Source organism: Triturus cristatus, chromosome 6 (assembly GCF_964204655.1).
Source record: "Triturus cristatus chromosome 6, aTriCri1.1, whole genome shotgun sequence".
Taxonomy (NCBI): Eukaryota; Metazoa; Chordata; class Amphibia; order Caudata; family Salamandridae; genus Triturus; species Triturus cristatus.
The window spans coordinates 1,853,943,013-1,853,962,829 of NC_140589.1; the positions used below are offsets into that span (position 1 = coordinate 1,853,943,013).

The 19,817-nt window shown below is 45.8% G+C and overlaps 1 protein-coding gene across 2 annotated transcripts in view; it reads right to left on the reverse strand.

Moving 5' to 3' along the window:
• The window catches only part of LOC146822197 (uncharacterized), a 331,935-nt gene that overhangs the window by 127,927 nt on the left and 184,191 nt on the right, over positions 1-19,817 (reverse strand). The window contains exon 5 of one of the 2 annotated variants that reach the window (XM_085609434.1): positions 12,399-12,548. The exons of the other annotated variant lie outside the window; for it this stretch is intronic. Coding sequence (XP_085465560.1) covers positions 12,399-12,548 — 150 coding nt within the window. The remainder of the gene's footprint in view (positions 1-12,398; positions 12,549-19,817) is intronic. 2 annotated transcript variants of the gene reach the window in all.

The following is a 19,817-nucleotide window of genomic DNA, read 5'->3' on the forward strand; positions in this document are numbered from 1 at the left end:
CACTTCCTAGTTAATGCCACAACATATGACACTTTACCAGAAGTACTATACATTCCCACACATAGGCAGGACATCAGGGAAGAAATATCAGGCATGAGAAAGACAGGCCGCTCCACCACTATACATTGGACCCAGTTGGTCCTAGATCTAGGATTTCTAGGAGTAACACACCCACCAGCTGAGTGTAACACATATTTTGCAAGTCCATTATCCCCAGACTGTGTTTGAAGGCCAGGGTTTAGAGTGACAGGGTCAGTCTTTGCCCACGACCAGTGGCATCCCAACATTGAATTTTACTGACGGGCCATGTCTTTATGGAATGGTACTGATGTCAGCCAGGATGCAATAGGGAAATGTACCTCTACCTGGGAGGGAACCATCTCATATTACACTTGGGTAGATAGCATTGTCATGAGACTAACTTCTGCCTCCTTATGTTTCTGGGGAAATGGCACCATACACGTAGCCCAGAATATTGGTTGTAGGACCACAGTATTCCATGCCGACATGCAAGGGGGCACCTCCAGCCTCATGGATTTGTTCTGGCAGTATGGAGACCTACTGTATGCCCAGTTAACACCAAACTGGGGTTTGTTCAGGCTAAAGCAACAGCTCATTGGCTCTAGATTTCAAGGTGGGAGCTCCTCAAAGTCTTCAACACTACTAACGATGGTGTCAATGCCATAAAAGAAGAACTACATGACATACAAATAATAGTGCTACAACACTGTTATGTACTTGACCTTATGACAGCCATGCAGGCAGTGGTGTGCAAGAAAATGAACGTTCATTCCATCAAATGATGCAGAAAATGGAACTTTGTCAGAGGCAATACATACACTGTATCATTTACAGACTAAAGTGATAGATGAAGGAGGTTCCCCAGATAGTTATTTCGGTGGCTGGTTTGGATTGCTGCCATCCTGGATGTCGGGACTGTTGGGGGACTTGTTGCCAACAACTATGGTCCTACTACTAATATTCTGAGTAATACAAGTAATTCTGGCATGTATTGTGAGAATAGGCACCAAGGCGGGAATGATGTTTTCAGTTAGGACAGCAACACAAGTATTAGATTCCCAGGGCAACGTGTATTTATCACCTGGTACCAAGAACAGACCAAAATCTAAATGAAGTAGTTAAAATATCAACTAGAGGGGGGGAATGTTGTAATAAATTAACATGCTTTATAAAATATGAAATATGAAAATATCACACAATTCAAGCCCAAGCAGAAACCACCCAGCTGTTCATGGTTAAGAACCAGTTTAAGCCCAACTCTCACACTGACAAGAACAAGATGAAAAGTTAATTCAAGAATGTAGTGGAATAGAAAACTTGAAAGGGTTTCCAGTTAATGGCCAACTCTAACATACTTGAAAGCATTTACAACATCAGCAGACATGTCCCCTGGCACACACCGAGCTGTCAATCAGACTGTGGCCTGATTAGACAATGGGTTCATAATCAAATTAGCCCAGAGCACCCAGGTGCTTAATTAAGCAATGGGTGCAGGGAAGAAACTAAGGTGCAAGCACACAAAGATTTCAGACCCACAATGTTTCCAGCACGCACTTCAAGTAAACTGCATCTACCATAAAACACAAGCGCGGTCATAGGCCAAAGATTGCTCTATCATTAAGGATTGTTAGAAGTCTGTAACTTGCAAGTTAACGATTATTTACTATGTGTAATAAATTATTGTATTAATTTGTATAAAAGGGCCTGCCTGCGAACAGGCATTTGAGAAAAATTCCAGAGATAGCCTGAGAAGGACAATTAGTTAGAAAATACAGTCTTTGCATTGGCAAAAAGATTCTTTGTGTTTATTCCAGTATTGGGAGTTGTTGTCACCTCGCAACACAGTACTTAGCAGTTGATATACATTAAATATACCTGTAAGAAGTACACACAGAGAGTGGGCACTTCGAGTCAGCTTTCAGTCGCTTGCTCCTATGAAGTTTTCAAGTATTACCATTGGTTGGCTGGGCTGTCCTTTGCATACATGGCACTTCCTTACAGGTTACAATGGTGTCCATTACTATTCTTATTGGTGGACCAGTTTCATGTAGTCCTCACCTTAGTGGCTACCTCCCCCGCCTCACTTGCTTGCTGCGTCTGTGCTTGCATCTCTTTACTCTCGGATGTGTCCACTCCTGCCATTCTCTGTGTGTCTGGTCTGCGGCCCCATACTCCCCTCTGGGTGCACCCCAGCAGTGCCTCCCTTTAGTTGTTGCCTGTGCGTGTATGACTGTCACAGTGATCCACTTAGTTTTCAAGGTGCCTCTCCTTGGAATCATCAGTATTTAGGTATGCAACAATATTCTGATTGCAGCTCATCGATACATACATCTGGGGACAGATTTACAAGCCTCTTGTGCCGCCGGTGCGTTACGTTGCATGACGCACCTGCAGCACAACCAGCTGAGTGACATATACAAGCACACGTAAAACCATCCTGCGTGACTTTACCTGTGCTTGTAAATATTGCCCCTTCTTAAGCAACACTTTGCGTGCTAGGTGTGTGACATGAGTGTTGCTGTGGGTGTTCCCACGCAACACCCATGTCCAGTGATGCATATCCAGATTTACGAGCAATCGTAATTCTGGAAATGCGTCAGAATGCGTAGCCAGGTGCAACAAGGAGAAATGTTTTCATTTCTCCTTTTTCTCCTCTTTCAATGCATGCTGCATTCTACAGCATGCATTGGAAGAGGACATTCCCTCAATTCATTGTTTCAGTGCAGGGAGGTGTCCTTTCCTGCACAAAAACTATCTCCCCATGACGCAGGCAACCTTGCCGGGTATTGACAGGTTGAGAGCCTGTATACAACTGAGCACTGTTCACAAAGTGTCCTTCGCGACACTGGTTTGTTTGAAACTTTTGTTTTTAATTTTCAGCATTAAATCAAAGTTTACTCTGAACTTTTGTACATGGTTGTCAGGTGTGACAGCTTTCAAAAAAAGTAACAATTTGCTCCAATACAAATTTGTGTCATTTGTACAAGAATAACATTGATAGAATCAGTTATACACATGTTGTCAAGTTGCATATGCTGAACATATTGTGGTAACATAAAAATTTATACACAGCAGAAAGAATTGCTAAATGCCCAATGCATTTCGGAACCAGCCGGTTCCTTCGTCAGGGGCCGATCTGAAAAATAAACCGCACCATATTTCTAGTTAGGATCATGTGGTAGGGGCTCAATCTCAATAGCTCTGATACAAGATAGACGTGTTTAACAACAAGTTACCTGTTTAACTGTGTAGTTGGATGTTCACTGGGTATAAAAAAACTCATACGTCTGGAAGAATGGAAAAGCAGACCGGATTATATGAATGTCAGTGATCAAGAACTGAAGTCCTAATACAAGTTTACGGAAATGGGTGTCAAGATATAATGAAAAGGTCTGTTCATACCTTAGGAGAGGTCATCGGTTGTAAAGCTGTAGAGGTAAATAATGGTACCGTTTGTGAGCTGCTAGCGAGTCAACTCAATTTAACACGTCGTGCACACTTTTAAAGAAAACACGCAAAGAAAACTAGCCGTTGCAATGGTAATAGTTTGTTCATACCTTAGTAGAAGTGGTCGGCTGAGAAACTGTTGAAAAAGTAACAGTACCGTTTATGAGCTTATAATTCGGCTTTTGCTTGCATACTATTAGAATTTACGCACAGAGAGACATTGCCGTAAGGTTAGATAACTTAAATCTTACCTTCGTAGATTCGATAGTAAGCTGTTTGGAAACAAGAGAGAAAAGAGAGAAGAAACCGGACTTTGTAAGTGGGCGAAAATTTTAGCAGAATGACATAGCGCGCTGCAACAACGGTCTAGGTTGAAGACAGTCCGTCGCAGAAATCTCACCTGAAGAAAGTTTCTAAAACGAAGTGACGGACGTCTCGGGAGTACCAGTGAGCAGGTTCGGAAACGCCAGAATGGCATACTTTTGTACAGGTGAAGCGGATAGAAACTGACGCCGGAAGTCACCGGCAATGACAACGGACTCGATGTGCTCAAGTGTGTTCTAAATAGCTGATGTACTCAAGGTCTATACGGGGGCCATATTGGAACGGAAACGTAACGCAATGGAGTAAGAGGCGAGAAGCTAAGTGCAGGGAGAAACGTGAGTCATACGAACTCTAGACAAAGTCCCCAGATCAGATAAGATTTAAAATGAAAAATATCACGGAGGTAGCAACTAGAAGTCCTAAAAAGCGTTTAGAAGTTAGAATCTAAATTCGAGGAAATTGATCTTCCGGACTCATCTGCCCATAGAAAAATTGAACAGCACGGTAGTGTACAACCCAGTTTGCGCGTTGATGTTTAGGTGTGCATATAACTGCGTTTGGAGAATCTTATGAGTTATTAAAACCACTACATAGTTTTTGATGGCCTTGGTAGGTATGTGTAGTGATGTTGTGTGTGTGTATAACACAAAATTGAAAAAAGTTGTAGTTGCGAGGTTATGGACAAAATAAAGCAAATTTCATGCTGAGCCTTAAGAGGTGTTGCCTGATTTAAAGGAGATGTTTACAATCAGATAAAACATGACATATCCATCCGATCATTAAGACCTGTCGGGACCAGAGTGTCCAAATTTTTGATCCAAAAGACTTCCCTTTGGAGAAGTCTGAGGTGATTATTAGTGCCTTGTTGTAACTCCACGTGTTCAATGATCTGAAATCTTATTTGTGATATGGAGTGATTAGCTTCGTGCCAGTGGGATGCCAAAGGAGAATTTTTGCTTTGGGTTCTGATGCGGCTTTTGTGTTCTGTTAGGCGTGTTTTCATTTTGCGTTCGGTTTTTCCAATATATAATTTGCCGCAAGGGCATTTGATCCCATAGATAATATTGGAAGTATTGCAATCACTTGTGTGTCGTAGTACAATGTCCTTACCGGTGGTAGGATGTTTAAGAATGTTACCTACAATGATGTTGTTGCAGTGTTGGCAATTATAGCATTTCATGGTGCCTTTCTGGATGCGGACAGTTTGAGGTTGTAGTTTGGTGGACGATAGTAGTTCACGGAGGTTCTGACCTCTAGTGTATGCATGCATTGGTGGTTCACTAAAGATGTTGTTAAAATCAGTTTCATTTGTAAGTAGTTCCCACCGTTTATTAATGATCTTCTTAATAGCTTTGGAACAAGTGGAGTATCTGGATATGAAAACCAACTTTGTTTTGTTATCCCTGCTTGTTGGTATCAATAAATTTTCTCGTGTCTTGGTCAATGCTCTTTGTGCACAAGAATCAATGATGGTTGAAGGGTACCCACGCTCATGGTATTTTACTTTCTGTTCATCAATCTTCGTCATACTATCGTCCATGTTAGAGCAGATCCGTTTAATGCGAATGAACTGGGAGTAAGGTAAGTTGTGAATGAGTTTACTGGGGTGAAAACTTGAGAAATGTAGGGCGTTGTTACGATCAGTAGGTTTGGTGTAGATCGTGGTCGAGAGTCCTGGGCCATCAAGGTTTTTATTGATAGTGACATCAAGGAATTGGATGGTTTGTGTTTCAATCCTGTGAGTGAATTGTATCCTGGGATTATGGGAATTCAAAGTCAGTATCATTTCTTCCAGGAGTTGCTGGGAGCTAGTCCAGACCAAAAAGATGTCATCAATATATCGATTGTAGGTGTAAATATTCGTCCACCATTGAGGTGTATCCATAATGTGTTCTTGTTCGAACATCGCCATGAAAATGTTGGCATATGAAGGAGCTCCTGGAAAGCCCATAGATGTTCCCGAGAGTTGGGCATAAAAGTGTTCATTCCATTTAAAGTAACTGTGGTGAAGGCAAAAGTGTAACAGTTGCAAGATGAACACCTTCTCTGTATCGATGTCTTCACGTTGGAGTAAGGCCCATTCTACTGCCTCCAGACCCATGGAATGAGGGATAGAGGTGTAGAGAGCCACCACATCAATAGTGCACAGTAGCCATGTTGGTTGGATATTGAGTTGAATCTGTTGGAGTTTCTTTAACAACTCAGTGGTGTCTTTGGTGTATGACCACCAATTTTGCACAAATCTCTGTAAATAATGATCCAAATATTTTCCTATGGCATCAAAAATTGAGCCGCATCCAGAGACAATAGGTCTGAAGGGAGGTTGATGAAGGTTTTTGTGTATCTTTGGTAACATATAAAGATGTGGTCTGCGTGGATTTGGTGTGGTAAGGTACTGCCTAGTTTGTTCGTCGATCCATCCTAGATCGTAAGCTTTTTGTAATATTCCCTGCAAAATGATTTCCAATTGTGGTGTAGGGTCAGTTTGTAGGAGTAGATATGTGGATTGATCATTCACGTGCATGTTGACCTGTGTTGAATAGAATTCTGTGTCCATGATGACGATTGCTCCCCCTTTGTCAGCGGGTTGAATGGTAATGTCCGAATTCCTGGCAAGAGTTCTCAATGTAATCCTTTCTTGGTTTGTTAGATTCCAGTGTGTGTTGGGACGTAATCCTAGGTTTTTGATGTCTTTCTTGATGAGAATCTCAAATGTGTCCAACATCTTATGTGACACAGGTGCTTGAAAGGTGCTTCGTGGTTTGAATTTCGTGATCTGGTTAGTAGGTTGAGTCGGATCTGAAATTACTACATTTGAGAAGTAATGGCGTAGACGTAGCGTGCGCATAAATTTGTATACTGCGACGTCAATATCCAGTTGGTTAGCATGAGAGGTTGGAACAAAGGACAAGCCTCTGTTTAGGACAGCTTTTTGATGAGGTGTAATGTCAACAGAAGAGATGTTTATAATCAGGGAATGTTCTTCCCGCTGCGTAGCGATTTGCCTCCCCTTTCCTCGCCTGATCTTGTGACTGCGCTCTGAGTTTCTACTTGTAATACTGGGGGTATTCCCTGGTCCGGGGCCTGGGATAAAAAAGACACCGTGTTTGATCTATCAACTTGTTCCGTGGTATCCTTGGTTGAAGTTGATGAATTCGATGTGGTCGCAGACTGTACAGGTACTCTGGATGTAGAAATGTCTTTGTCAGAGACCAAGCTTTCCTCAGATGAATGGGTTGTCTGCTTGCGAGGTTCAAATCTCTTTCGTGCGTATATTTCGGCCCAGGTGTAAACCTCATTTAATTTGTAGTCAATGGTGTCTCTTTTATACTTCCTGAGTTTACCTTCTTGTAGTTCTCTACTGTATTTATCTAGTTTGATGTTAAGTCCTTCAAGGTTTATTTTCCAGGTGTCTTGTTCTAACCTGTTTTGGAGTTCATTTTTCAGTGTATAAATTTCTTGTTCCAGATCATTTATGGTTTTAGAGAGTTCCTCAATAATTAGCAAAATCAAATCCAAAGAGCACTTGTTCAAGATCGAGAACCATTTGTTCATGAAGGTGGGATTTAGATGAAAGCGGAATAGCATTGGTCTGATAGAGAGCCTTAATCCTCTGGGAATCCGTTTGGCCTTATGATATTGTACAAGTGTAGAAGCGTGGAGTTGTTGGTTTAGTTGACGTCTGGTTAAATATTCGAGTTGTTTGAGTTGTTGCGAAATTGAGCCGCTGTGTGTGTCCATATTTCTTACTTCCTGTATTAAAGAATAAATTTCCGAAGCTTGATCTGTGGTGTAAACCAGCGTAGTGGCTCTGTTTTCTGTTATATTCGTAATTGAGTCAAACGACATTTTCAGATTCGGTTGGGTGCTTTCTCCTCAGTGGACAAATAAATCTGGTGAAACAGTTGTTGTATGGGGAGAGCACTCCTTTGTTGTGGTAAATTAATCCGTATTTCACAATTTTAAAGACAGCGGTGCATCAGTTCTGTAGGAGTTTGTCCTCTCCTACTGTAATCTAGACCGGGTATTGACAGGTTGAGAGCCTGTATACAACTGACGCAGGCAACCTTGCACCATGGTGCAAAGGATCCTACGCCGGCTCATGGCAGCAGTTTGTGCACCAGCGCAGGAGGAAGCACATAGATGCAGCATATTGTTGTAAATATGTTGCATCCCTGTGCTTTAAAGCTAACATAGTACGGAGCATCTAAATGACTTGCGGCACCGCGCTGTGTTAGTTTCAGCACCCTGATGTTAAGTCCCCGGTAAGTGCTTGTCTTAGGAAAACTACATTAAAAAGTGAGGGCATTTAACTGCAGTGTTTTCATTTACATTTCATTAAAAGCAGTACCATGTGACTCATCTACGCAGGTTCGGTTCATCCTCGACTTCTGCACGTGGTGGGGAATTACAGGGCTATCGGGGGCTACTAGGCTTTAATTTTAACATTTGGAGTTGCTTTACTTTTAATACGAAGAAACGTACTTCCTTACACATAGTAGTACATATTACCCATGAAATCAAAACCAGGCCACCAGCCTCTTTCTAACCACAGGTTCATTTCTTCATGTTTTTATTGCACTTATCATTTTATATGTCTCAGAAGTCACATTGCACAGTTGTGGTGAACTTCACACTGGCTGTATCAGTCAGTGTCCCTCTCGGGAGATCACTGAGACTAGGGTTGAGGACAGCTTCACAGGCTACAGGGAGTTCCATGGTCTTTGCACTGGTGCACACCCACCATTCTGGCTCAAACCAAAGCCCACCGTCTAACCTTGGGAAGATGAGCCAGCAGTTCCATTAGGAAGGGAGGTGCAGGCTGGGCGAGGGTCAGCTGTTGGAATCAACAGACTGCACAAGCAGTTCCATTAGGAAGGGAGGTGCAGGCTGGGCGAGGGCCAGCTGTTGGAATCAACAGACTGCACAAGGAGTTCCATTAGGAAGGGAGGTGCAGGCTGGGCGAGGGCCAGCTGTTGGAATCAACAGACTGCACAAGCAGTTCCATTAGGAAGGGAGGTGCAGGCTGGGCGAGGGCCAGCTGTTGGATTCAACAGACTGCACAAGCAGTTCCATTAGGAAGGGAGGTGCAGGCTGGGCGAGGGCCAGCTGTTGGAATCAACAGACTGCACAAGCAGATCCATTAGGAAGGGAGGTGCAGGCTCGGCGAGGGCCAGCTGTTGGAATCAACAGACTGCACAAGGAGTTCCATTAGGAAGGGAGGTGCAGGCTGGGCGAGGGCCAGCTGTTGGAATCAACAGACTGCACAAGCAGTTCCATTAGGAAGGGAGGTGCAGGCTGGGCGAGGGCCAGCTGTTGGATTCAACAGACTGCACAAGCAGTTCCATTAGGAAGGGAGGTGCAGGCTGGGCGAGGGCCAGCTGTTGGAATCAACAGACTGCACAAGCAGATCCATTAGGATGGGAGGTGCAGGCTCGGCGAGGGCCAGCTGTTGGAATCAACAGACTGCACAAGGAGTTCCATTAGGAAGGGAGGTGCAGGCTGGCCGAGGGCCAGCTGTTGGAATCAACAGACTGCACAAGCAGTTCCATTAGGAAGGGAGGTGCAGGCTGGGTGAGGGCCAGCTGTTGGAATCAACAGACTGCACAAGCAGTTCCATTAGGAAGGGAGGTGCAGGCTCGGCGAGGGCCAGCTGTTGGAATCAACAGACTGCACAAGCAGTTCCATTAGGAAGGGAGGTGCAGGCTGGGCGAGGGCTAGCTGTTGGAATCAACAGACTGCACAAGCAGTTCCATTAGGAAGGGAGGTGCAGGCTGGGCGAGGGCCAGCTGTTGGATTCAACAGACTGCACAAGCAGTTCCATTAGGAAGGGAGGTGCAGGCTGGGCGAGGGCCAGCTGTTGGAATCAACAGACTGCACAAGCAGATCCATTAGGAAGGGAGGTGCAGGCTCGGCGAGGGCCAGCTGTTGGAATCAACAGACTGCACAAGGAGTTCCATTAGGAAGGGAGGTGCAGGCTGGGCGAGGGCCAGCTGTTGGAATCAACAGACTGCACAAGCAGTTCCATTAGGAAGGGAGGTGCAGGCTGGGCGAGGGCCAGCTGTTGGAATAAACAGACTGCACAAGCAGTTCCATTAGGAAGGGAGGTGCAGGCTCGGCGAGGGCCAGCTGTTGGAATCAACAGACTGCACAAGCAGTTCCATTAGGAAGGGAGGTGCAGGCTGGGCGAGGGCCAGCTGTTGGAATCAACAGACTGCACAAGCAGTTCCAATAGGAAGGGAGGTGCAGGCTGGGCGAGGGCCAGCTGTTGGAATCAACAGACTGCACAAGCAGATCCATTAGGAAGGGAGGTACAGGCTGGGCGAGGGCCAGCTGTTGGAATAAACAGACTGCACAAGCAGTTCCATTAGGAAGGGAGGTGCAGGCTGGGCGAGGGCCAGCTGTTGGAATCAACAGACTGCACAAGCAGTTCCATTAGGAAGGGAGGTGCAGGCTGGGCGAGGGCCAGCTGTTGGATTCAACAGACTGCACAAGCAGTTCCATTAGGAAGGGAGGTGCAGGCTGGGCGAGGGCCAGCTGTTGGAATCAACAGACTGCACAAGCAGTTCCATTAGGAAGGGAGGTGCAGGCTGGGCGAGGGCCAGCTGTTGGAATCAACAGACTGCACAAGCAGTTCCATTAGGAAGGGAGGTGCAGGCTGGGCGAGGGCCAGCTGTTGGAATCAACAGACTGCACAAGCAGTTCCATTAGGAAGGGAGGTGCAGGCTGGGCGAGGGCCAGCTGTTGGATTCAACAGACTGCACAAGTAGTTCCATTAGGAAGGGAGGTGCAGGCTGGGCGAGGGCCAGCTGTTGGAATCAACAGACTGCACAAGCAGTTCCATTAGGAAGGGAGGTGCAGGCTGGGCGAGGGCCAGCTGTTGGAATCAACAGACTGCACAAGCAGTTCCATTAGGAAGGGATGTGCAGGCTGGGCGAGGGCCAGCTGTTGGAATCAACAGACTGCACAAGGAGTTCACATGTTGGCTGTTTACTGTACACCAAAGTCCACGCTCAGACATGTGCTGATGCCCTCTTATCAGCTGATCGCAAATACATTTTCCCATGCACAGGTTTATGAATTGTTTCCTACACTAGATCTATGTTGCTGTGTAGGAGGTGTCCAAAAGCTCTTGAGACACGTGCAGGGAACAAAGACACAGCAACAGGTGCTAATATATCTGCAACTGCACAATCGACACACACAGTAGAACCTCACCTTGCAACCTCGCTGACAGCCTCCAGGACCGGGGAGGATACTGAGGGGGTGCTCGAGGTCTCCTGGGGCTGCCTGAGAGGACGCAACATAAAAGAATGGCGTTTTGTGTCTGCACAGCACTACACATCTGTTTAATAAGGAAGAAACTGTGGAGAGAGTAACAAGCAAACAGGAACCTTCACTCATCTAAAACTCATGCTGTGTGCGGCTGTCATTGCAAAGCAGAAAGGCCTGGTAGTTCTGGTTAGCAGCTTGGTAATGCTCCCGCAAACATACAGAAATGAACATTAAGAGTTGAATTAATAAATCTGCTCTAACAGTAGTTTCTCTGATTGTTGCTGTCCACCCTCGCACGCCTGCCATGTTATGAACCCTCCTAGGGAAGGGGCGAGCAGGTGATGGGTGAAGTAAATGTTGTCATACTGATCCGTGCCAGGCTCGTGTCTTGAGGGATAAGCACTCTAATGTGTAAGGCGCTCTCTCAGAGCTCAGAAAAATGCCCCATAATCCTCAAGAATCTTGCCAGAATTGTGGTTAATGTTTTGGGTAATGAACCCCAAAAAATCCATTCTTAGAAATTTGGAAGTCATTGTTTATTCAGATATTGCAGCCACTTCAACCAGATCATAGAGCAAATATGATTAAATGATGTTTCCGATTGTAGATCTGAGCGATGGCTCTACAGTGTGTAGTGACATCATTACTATTACATATGGGACGGTGACCCTCCCCTGAATAGGTAGAAGGAGCGCTCTCAGAGTCGGAGTCTAAAAAAGGAGTTGGAATATAAGATTGTAAGACTCATTCGGACCCTCTGAGTGGATGCTTGAGGCACAAGATGGTCAGCCAGGTGTCTGCGGGAGCTTCTTCCTGAGGACCCTGAATGTGGCCTGGTCAGTGGTGTGCAAATGTGGAGCACATCCCTTCAGGGATGAAGGAGCTCATCCCCAGGCAAGCCACACTCCAGGGTGAGCAAGCATGGCAGAGCTACACTGCAAGGCTGCCTTTACCTGCAGAGCTAACCACATCTGGACGTGATCTTCTACCAACTTTTACCAAAGTGAATCCTGTTAGTGCAGCTCGGTGCATTCCCTCACACTCTCTTGAGGAAGGAGCGTTTAACATAAATCATAAACCTAGAATTGTTGCTGTGGCCAGTTGTGTAGCACGCATAAGAAGTACACATGTAGGAGCTTCTCGGCAGATGTTCACTCTGGGCACTCAGTTCCATGTTCCAGGTAGAAGAAGTAAGGCAGTATCGTGAATATTACAAGTAGGGCTTTTCGCACGTGCAGGATGAGACCGCCCCTTTCAAGGTCAGGCTCAGCTGAGATACAAGTCATTATTTTACACCAACATCAGACAGTTCAACATCGAAACACATGTACCTGTCACAGGATTCGTGCACTTGTACATGCAATGCACCTGGCAGCACTTCTGATCCCTGGGGCAGTCATCGTCAGTGTCGCATGCATTCACATCTGGTGCAAAACATGGTGCTTGAGCGATCTTCTCACACTTTCCTGGCTTTACAATAACTGTAAAAAAAAGTTTTGAATTTAATATAAAATCATAAGAACAAAATCGAAGCCATCTGAATGCGCGTGCCTCATTTTCTACTTCTGCAGTGAGAGGACACCTGTGTGATGCGCGAGGCCATGTCTCCATTGCAGGAAGCGCGAGGAGTACATACTGAGCAGAGAGGCCTCTGGGAGAGCCCCTGGACTCCAGTCTCGCTCTTGATATACGTTCAGGAGAGTACACCAGCAAGATGATGAGGGTACAGCAGAGAGAGCGCCGGAGGTCACACATGGCTTTACCCATGAGCACAGCGGGCAGGTGCCCCAAATGCGAATGGGAATACTCAGCGGGAGCTCGAGTGAGTAAATTCCTTCAGGCCCAAAGTCTGCTCCGTTTCTCGACTCCTCGGCAAGCTTCATTGGCTGCCCATCGAGACGCGTGCGCAGTTCAGAGCTCTATGTCTCGCTCGTAAGGACCCTTTACAAGCAGGGCCCCAGTGTGGCTGCCTTGATTGGGCCATAACTGCCTACTGGAGCCTCACACGCTCACACTTGGATTGGGCCCTTGTCCCCACATCAGGAGAGCCAGGATGGGAGGACGCCCCCTCCGAGTCTGGCTCCGGCCTTCTCATCAGGAGAGCCAGGATGGGTGGATGCCCCCTCCGAGTCTGGCTCCGGCCTTCTCATCAGGAGGGCCAGGATGGGAGGATGCCCCCTCCGAATCTGGCTCCGGCCTTCTCATCAGGAGAGCCAGGATGGGAGGACGCCCCTTCCGAGTCTGGCTCCGGCCTTCTCATCAGGAGAGCCAGGATGGGAGGACGCCCCTTCCGAGTCTGGCTCCGGCCTTCTCATCAGGAGAGCCAGGATGGGAGGATGCCCCTTCCAAATCTGGCTCCGGCCTTCTCATCAGGAGGGCCAGGATGGGAGGACGCCCCTTCCGAGTCTGGCGCCAGGATGGGAGGACGCCCCCTCCGAGTCTGGCTCCGGCCTTCTCATCAGGAGAGCCGGGATGAGAGGACGCCCCTTCCGAGTCTGGCTCCGGCCTTCTCATCAGGAGACCCGGGATGGGAGGACGCCCCTTCCGAGTCTGGCTCTGGCCTTCTCATCAGGAGAGCCGGGATGGGAGGACGCCCCTTCCGAGTCTGGCTCCGGCCTTCTCATCAGGAGGGCCAGGATGGGATGTCACCCCTTCCGAGTCTGGCTCCGGCCTTCTCATCAGGAGGGCCAGGATGGGAGGACGCCCCTTCCGAGACTGGCTCCGGCCTTCTGGACTATCTGCCTCTTCAGTCAAGAAAGATCTCATACCACTCGAGCTTTCAGAAGCAGTCCAAGGCCTGCTGCTCTCAGCCTCTCTACGATGCCCGGGCACACTTTTTTCTGCCTTGTCACATCAATGATCAGCGCCCGGAAGCCCCTCTCCTGGGCCAGCAAACCACTTTAGAAATTCACATAACATATCATATCATACCATAAAAAACATAATTTACTAGTATGCAGAAGGCATTGTTTATTATGGGGCCCGCTTTAGGAATGGTAATAACCTCCAATTAAGTGTGGCAGTAGTGGTGTGTGCAGCGGTAGAGTTCCTATGGACCCCAGGTTAGTAGGGCTATTTTGATGTGCCCAGCATGAAGTGTTGCCATGGGGCCAGGCACTTAAGACTATGGGGTCGAGCCCAGGGGCCTTCAATAAAGATGTGTGGAAATATGGATTTTTCTGATCAGTTATGTCCCCTATCTTGGACCCCAACGGTTTCATGTATAAATCACAAGTACATGTATGTTCCCTCCAGTTCCAGTTATGAAGACGCAAACACATGTGCGTCCACCGTCAACATGTCCTCTTTTAGATCCACCATGAATGGGCCGGATATTCCATTCCTAAGTATGAAAGGCCACCGGCTTTATATGGTTCATTCATCCTATTTTACAGTCCAGGCGAGTAGGCCCTGATTCTGCCATCAAGCTTTTCCTGCCTTCTGCCTCTGAAAGCTCCAGTCAGAGCCTGCATCTGTGACCATGAACTTTGTCTCACTCCCTGCCCGGCTAACGGTGCCTGACATCAGCCTGTTGCCTGCCAAAAACTGTATTTCACCTTCGAAATTATCTGCTCCGCTCCCTATCCAATGCATTCCTGTCTAGTAGTTTAAGTAAACATTCTTCCAGCTACCGAGCAAAAGGCCCGGCTCCTCTGTCTTTATGCAAGTAATTCATAGCCCGGTTACTATGGAAGATTTCTGCCCTCACATCTAGTGTAGACACTTAGACGCTTGTACACGCACTAACAGTCAGTATAGTCAGTATAGAATAAGATTCTACTCTAAGAGACCTCTCTTTTGGATAACATAGTTCTTTAAACATAGGATGTTAGATATGATTTGGGATTAGGTTGACTTGACCCTCTAGACTTCTGTCGCCACATGTAGAGCTAAATGTCAAGTCCCCTTCACCCCCTAGTTGCACGTCAATCACACGTCATGCCGCTGCGCGCGCATTTCTGCCAAGTATTTCTGCTGACATTGCGAAATTCTTTCATGGAACCACCCTATTATGACATCATACCTGATGACGTTCTCTAGTTACACCCAGTTACACCCACTTTTGCTACGCATGTATGTTTTATCTTTACTATCAATTGTTACGCCTCCTGCATTTGCTTCACTGTAATGCCTATTGTATAAAAATGATTACTTGTCAATAAAGTAGCGTCTTCACTTCCTGAACCTTCGTGGTGATGGAATATGGAGCTCCTCAATTTAAATTGATTTTGGAATAAAGCCCGTTCCGAACCTCTAATACCACGGATTCTGCCTCTTATTTTACTGAGCTATTATTATAGATTTTCCGCATCAAATTAAGTTCCGGTAATTAAATTATTTACCACATATATGGCGCCCGAATAGGGACACTTTCTCATCTCACGCGCCGGCGGTGCGTTGCAGGCCCGGTCTCCTGTCACAGCTGGACGGACAACAACGCGTACCCACAGGATTTCCTGTATCTCCCTCCTGCCGAGCGGGGGTAACTGAGGCTGCGATCAACACCCAGACGAGGCGGTGAGAAGTGCGAAGTATCCCGACCAGAGCCTAGCTGAGAGAGCAAGATCCGAGGTATACAGAGGCCCACCAGTTTCCGAAGTTTCCGAAGTTCCGAGTCGAGTCCAGTCCGGTTCAAGTTCAGTTCAGTTCCGAGGCCTTCCGTTCCGAGCTACCCGGTGAGTACCATTATCGGGGAGGCGTTCTGACGTGCACATAGGTTGTGCCGGTCAAGACGGGTTTGGGTACACAAATCCGGTCTGCACTGTTTCAGCAGTGTATCTGTACTGTTTAGCAGTATATCAAGTATGTCTAGTATATAATTCAGAATTACCTAGTTAGTATCGAGTATTATGCTTAGTGACTAGTTCCCTAAATGACCATCATTGTTTACTCATTAAATGTTAAATGTTAAAATGTTTTAAATACGTTCTGTATATTGTGGTGTGAATGACTGTTCATTATTGTGTTTTATGGTATTAAACGTGTTCAAAATTAGGTATCAGATCAGTTCTCAATATGCCGCTCTTTTCGAAATTAAGACAGATCAAAACTAGAAAAGGGGTACTCGAAGAAGCTGTTCCCATTCCTCCTAGGGACACTCCAGGGTACTTCATGTATCATAAACATGGCCTAGACGCCATATTATTTCTTGATCTATGGGTAGACTACACCAAGGAATTACCAGAAAGTCAGAGGTGGCCCGTAGCGGGGACCTGGGATGCAGATTGCATCATGAAAGTAGAAGAAGAATTATGGAAAAAGAAAGCTAGACAGTCACAGAAAGATGCCATTGAATTATGGCGTAAAGAATCATATAGACGCACAGAAAAAGCGCTCAGACAGGAAGAGAAAAGTAAGGAGAATTCAAATAAAGTTCGAGAAAGTGTATTAATTGAAGAAGGTACTCGAGTAAAGTCAGAACAAACAGACAGACAAAGAAATGCCCTTGAAAATGGTATGTATCCTCTGCTGGCCGAAGGATTACCTAAGGCTACTCCGGAAATACCAAAAGACTTGCCACCCCCATTGTTTCCGATAAAAGTACATCCCAAAGGGCATCCCAGATCCGCAGAAGATGTTTTTCTTTCCTCTTATTTAGACGACGCAGCTCCCGAGTATGCTAACGCTGCGCCACATAGACCGTCTGCCGAGGGGGTTCAACGCCAAAACCCTCCTCCGTCTGTACCTCTGCAACAGCAAACCCCGACACAAGTTCCGGCAAGCACATCTGTTTCTACATCTGCATCCACACCTATGGTTGCTATATCCCGTTCAACGAATCCTTTCACATCCAGCACCCCAGGTGGTGCTACCGGAGGTACATCAAGCATTTTTTCTACGCCACCCAGAACAAATAAACTTTCCTTTCAAGAATTAGCCCACCAACGTACACCCAAACTAGTAACTCCCAACACGCTCAAGGAACTTCTAATAGATTGTAGATATGACCCTGTGCCCGGAAAAGGGGACGAAATGATGCTGGCATCATTACGTATCCGACGAGCTGCAATATACTTAGGGAAGCTACCAGGAATGACTGCACATTTAGAAAATATATATCATTTTGTTCAGTCAGGGCGAGACCCTGAGAGTATTAACAGAGCCATGGAGTACCAAAAGGTGGAAATACAGGGGGAACTGTTACGTTTCCTCATAAACTGTGTGATCAGAAATCAAGATCAACCAGGGGTAAATCCGGAAGAAATGCAAATTCTTACCACATGGGGTAAAAATATATCAGAGGGGAGACACGATAAACGATCATGTATAGTAGCTATGAGCCGAAAGATCCGCAAAGAAATAGAACGAATACACGAAGAAAGATTAGCAGTAGACGAACCTGAACAAACTGAGGACGAGGAAGAATTAGAACTGCCCACAGGACAGTTAGAAACCATGGCATATGTAGGTAGAGGAAGATCTTGCAATAATACTAGATGCTTTACTGATCCGATATGTCCGATACGTCCAGATAATAACAGAAAATTCCAAACTCCCATAATAAATATAAGGTCCCCCGAACATTCATTCCAAGCCGCTGACAAATTACTCCGAGAACGAAGGGGTTATCATATACTCGATTCTATGGACGAACAAGAATTAGCCAGGTCAGCCGTACACTGGGTTGATAGTCCTGGAAAATATGGTGATGATACACTAGCGCATACGTTTTTGAACCTCGCCCCAGATGAACAGCGTTTAGCTGGTATCTATATGATTCAACAACTCCTTATATTATATAAAAGCCAACACTCCGATCCTGGCCCCTTACCTGATATATTGACTGAATTACTCACGAATAAATGGAGAGGTTCCGGTACTAAGTTAATTAGAGAAATACTAGAATCTAGAAGGCAGTACATTCTTTTTGTATGTCCTGAACATGTCTCACTGCCCATCAAGGAAAGAACGACGTATTACATGGATAGACAAAATCCCTTACGCGAAGTGCACCCGATAAAGGGTGATGACAATGAGTTTAAACGTGTGTTTGTATACACACCCATATCCAAAATAGAACTATTAGAAATGAAGAAAGTGGTACCCAGTCATGACAAAGACCCAGCGGGTTTCCACCGTGAAATTAAAGATATGTTACTCATGGGAGAATATACCTACCCCGACATTATGACAATATTGAAGGTATTAATGCCTGCGGGCATTTACGAAAAACTCAAGGAAAAGGATTGGGAGGTAGGAGACCAGAAGATAGATTGGACAGGATTAGAGAACGAAGAAAAAGCTCGAGGTCCAGGTTCAGGGCTCGGGGACAAGACCAAAGCACTACCAGGTCTACTAGTACAGGTACTGCCACGTTTATTAACTACGAAAAAGGAAGACTGGGGTGCAATCTCAGCCTGTAAACAAAAATCAGATGAAGACACTAGTGATTTCTATTCCCGATTTGAGAAATGTTTTGGTATAAATAGTGGAATAAAAGCAAGTAGCGAGTCGTATCCACATCTGTTTGTGACAAAATAGGTTGAGAATGCCTTGCCCCAAGTTAAGAATAGAATATTGAAGTTCGAGAGTACCTGGCAAGGTAACACTCCATCACAAATGTTACAAATGCTACAGTACCATCACAATAGAATTAGAGAAGAACAAGAACATGAACATAGACGCATGAAGGACACGAAAATGAAAATGCTAGTTTCCCAGACAGTTCCAGCTGATGGTCATAAGAAGGGTATAACACAGTCCAGTGTTTCAACAGGTCCTGTAAAAGGGACATGTAACTATTGTAAACAGCCAGGTCATTATGTACACGATTGTCCAGTCTTAAAACATAATATTGCCATAGGTAACACAAAAGAAAGACCACGACCAATTAGACAGGATCAGAACCAACAAGGAGCACCGCAGCATGCACAGTCCATGCCAGCTCCGCAACAGTCTATGCCAGCTCCACCACCGCAGCCTATTGCTGCCACACAAACAACGACCCGACAGATGTATCAGACCGCACAGTATGACTATCCTGATTATCAACGATACTCATGAAACAGCCTAGAGAGGGAAGTTGGCTTACCCCTTATTGAGGTCCCTGTAGATCAAGAAGGACCTTATGTACACAGTGAACTATTAGGCCAAGATAGAAAATTCTTACTTGATACAGGGGCAAGCCGAACAACAATAAAACGTAGTGAAGTTCCAGGGGCACCCCTCTCAGGCACACAGAATATTTCCCTTGGCTTTTCAGGAAAACCTATCATTAACGAAGTAACACAGCCTCTTCCACTTACGATCGGTCCCTTGACACGAACTACAGATTTATTACTTACTAAATCATGTCCAGAAAACTTGTTAGGCATAAAAACTTTGAAAGCTCTAGGAGCTATAATATGTTGTTCTCCGGAAGGAGTAAGATTGTTTTTACGTGATTTCAAAGGGCACTACGTGTCCCGAGACATGGATCACCGACTGCAGATTTTACCGACACATTTATGGGCACAAGGCCCTACAGATGTTGGTTGCATGAACATTACACCATATCGAGTCACACTAAAGGCAGGAGTGGTACTTCCACGAATGCGACAATACAAGTTACCCCCAGATGCTGTAGTGGCTTTACTGCAAATTATTGACGAGCTTATTACCCAAGGAGTGGTTGTGGAAACTGACTCCAATGTATGTAATTCACCGATAATTCCGATTCTTAAACGAACCGATCCTACAGCCCCGCCAGTATATCGATTGGTTATTGATCTGCGCGAATTAAATAAATGCATAGTACCACAATACCCCGT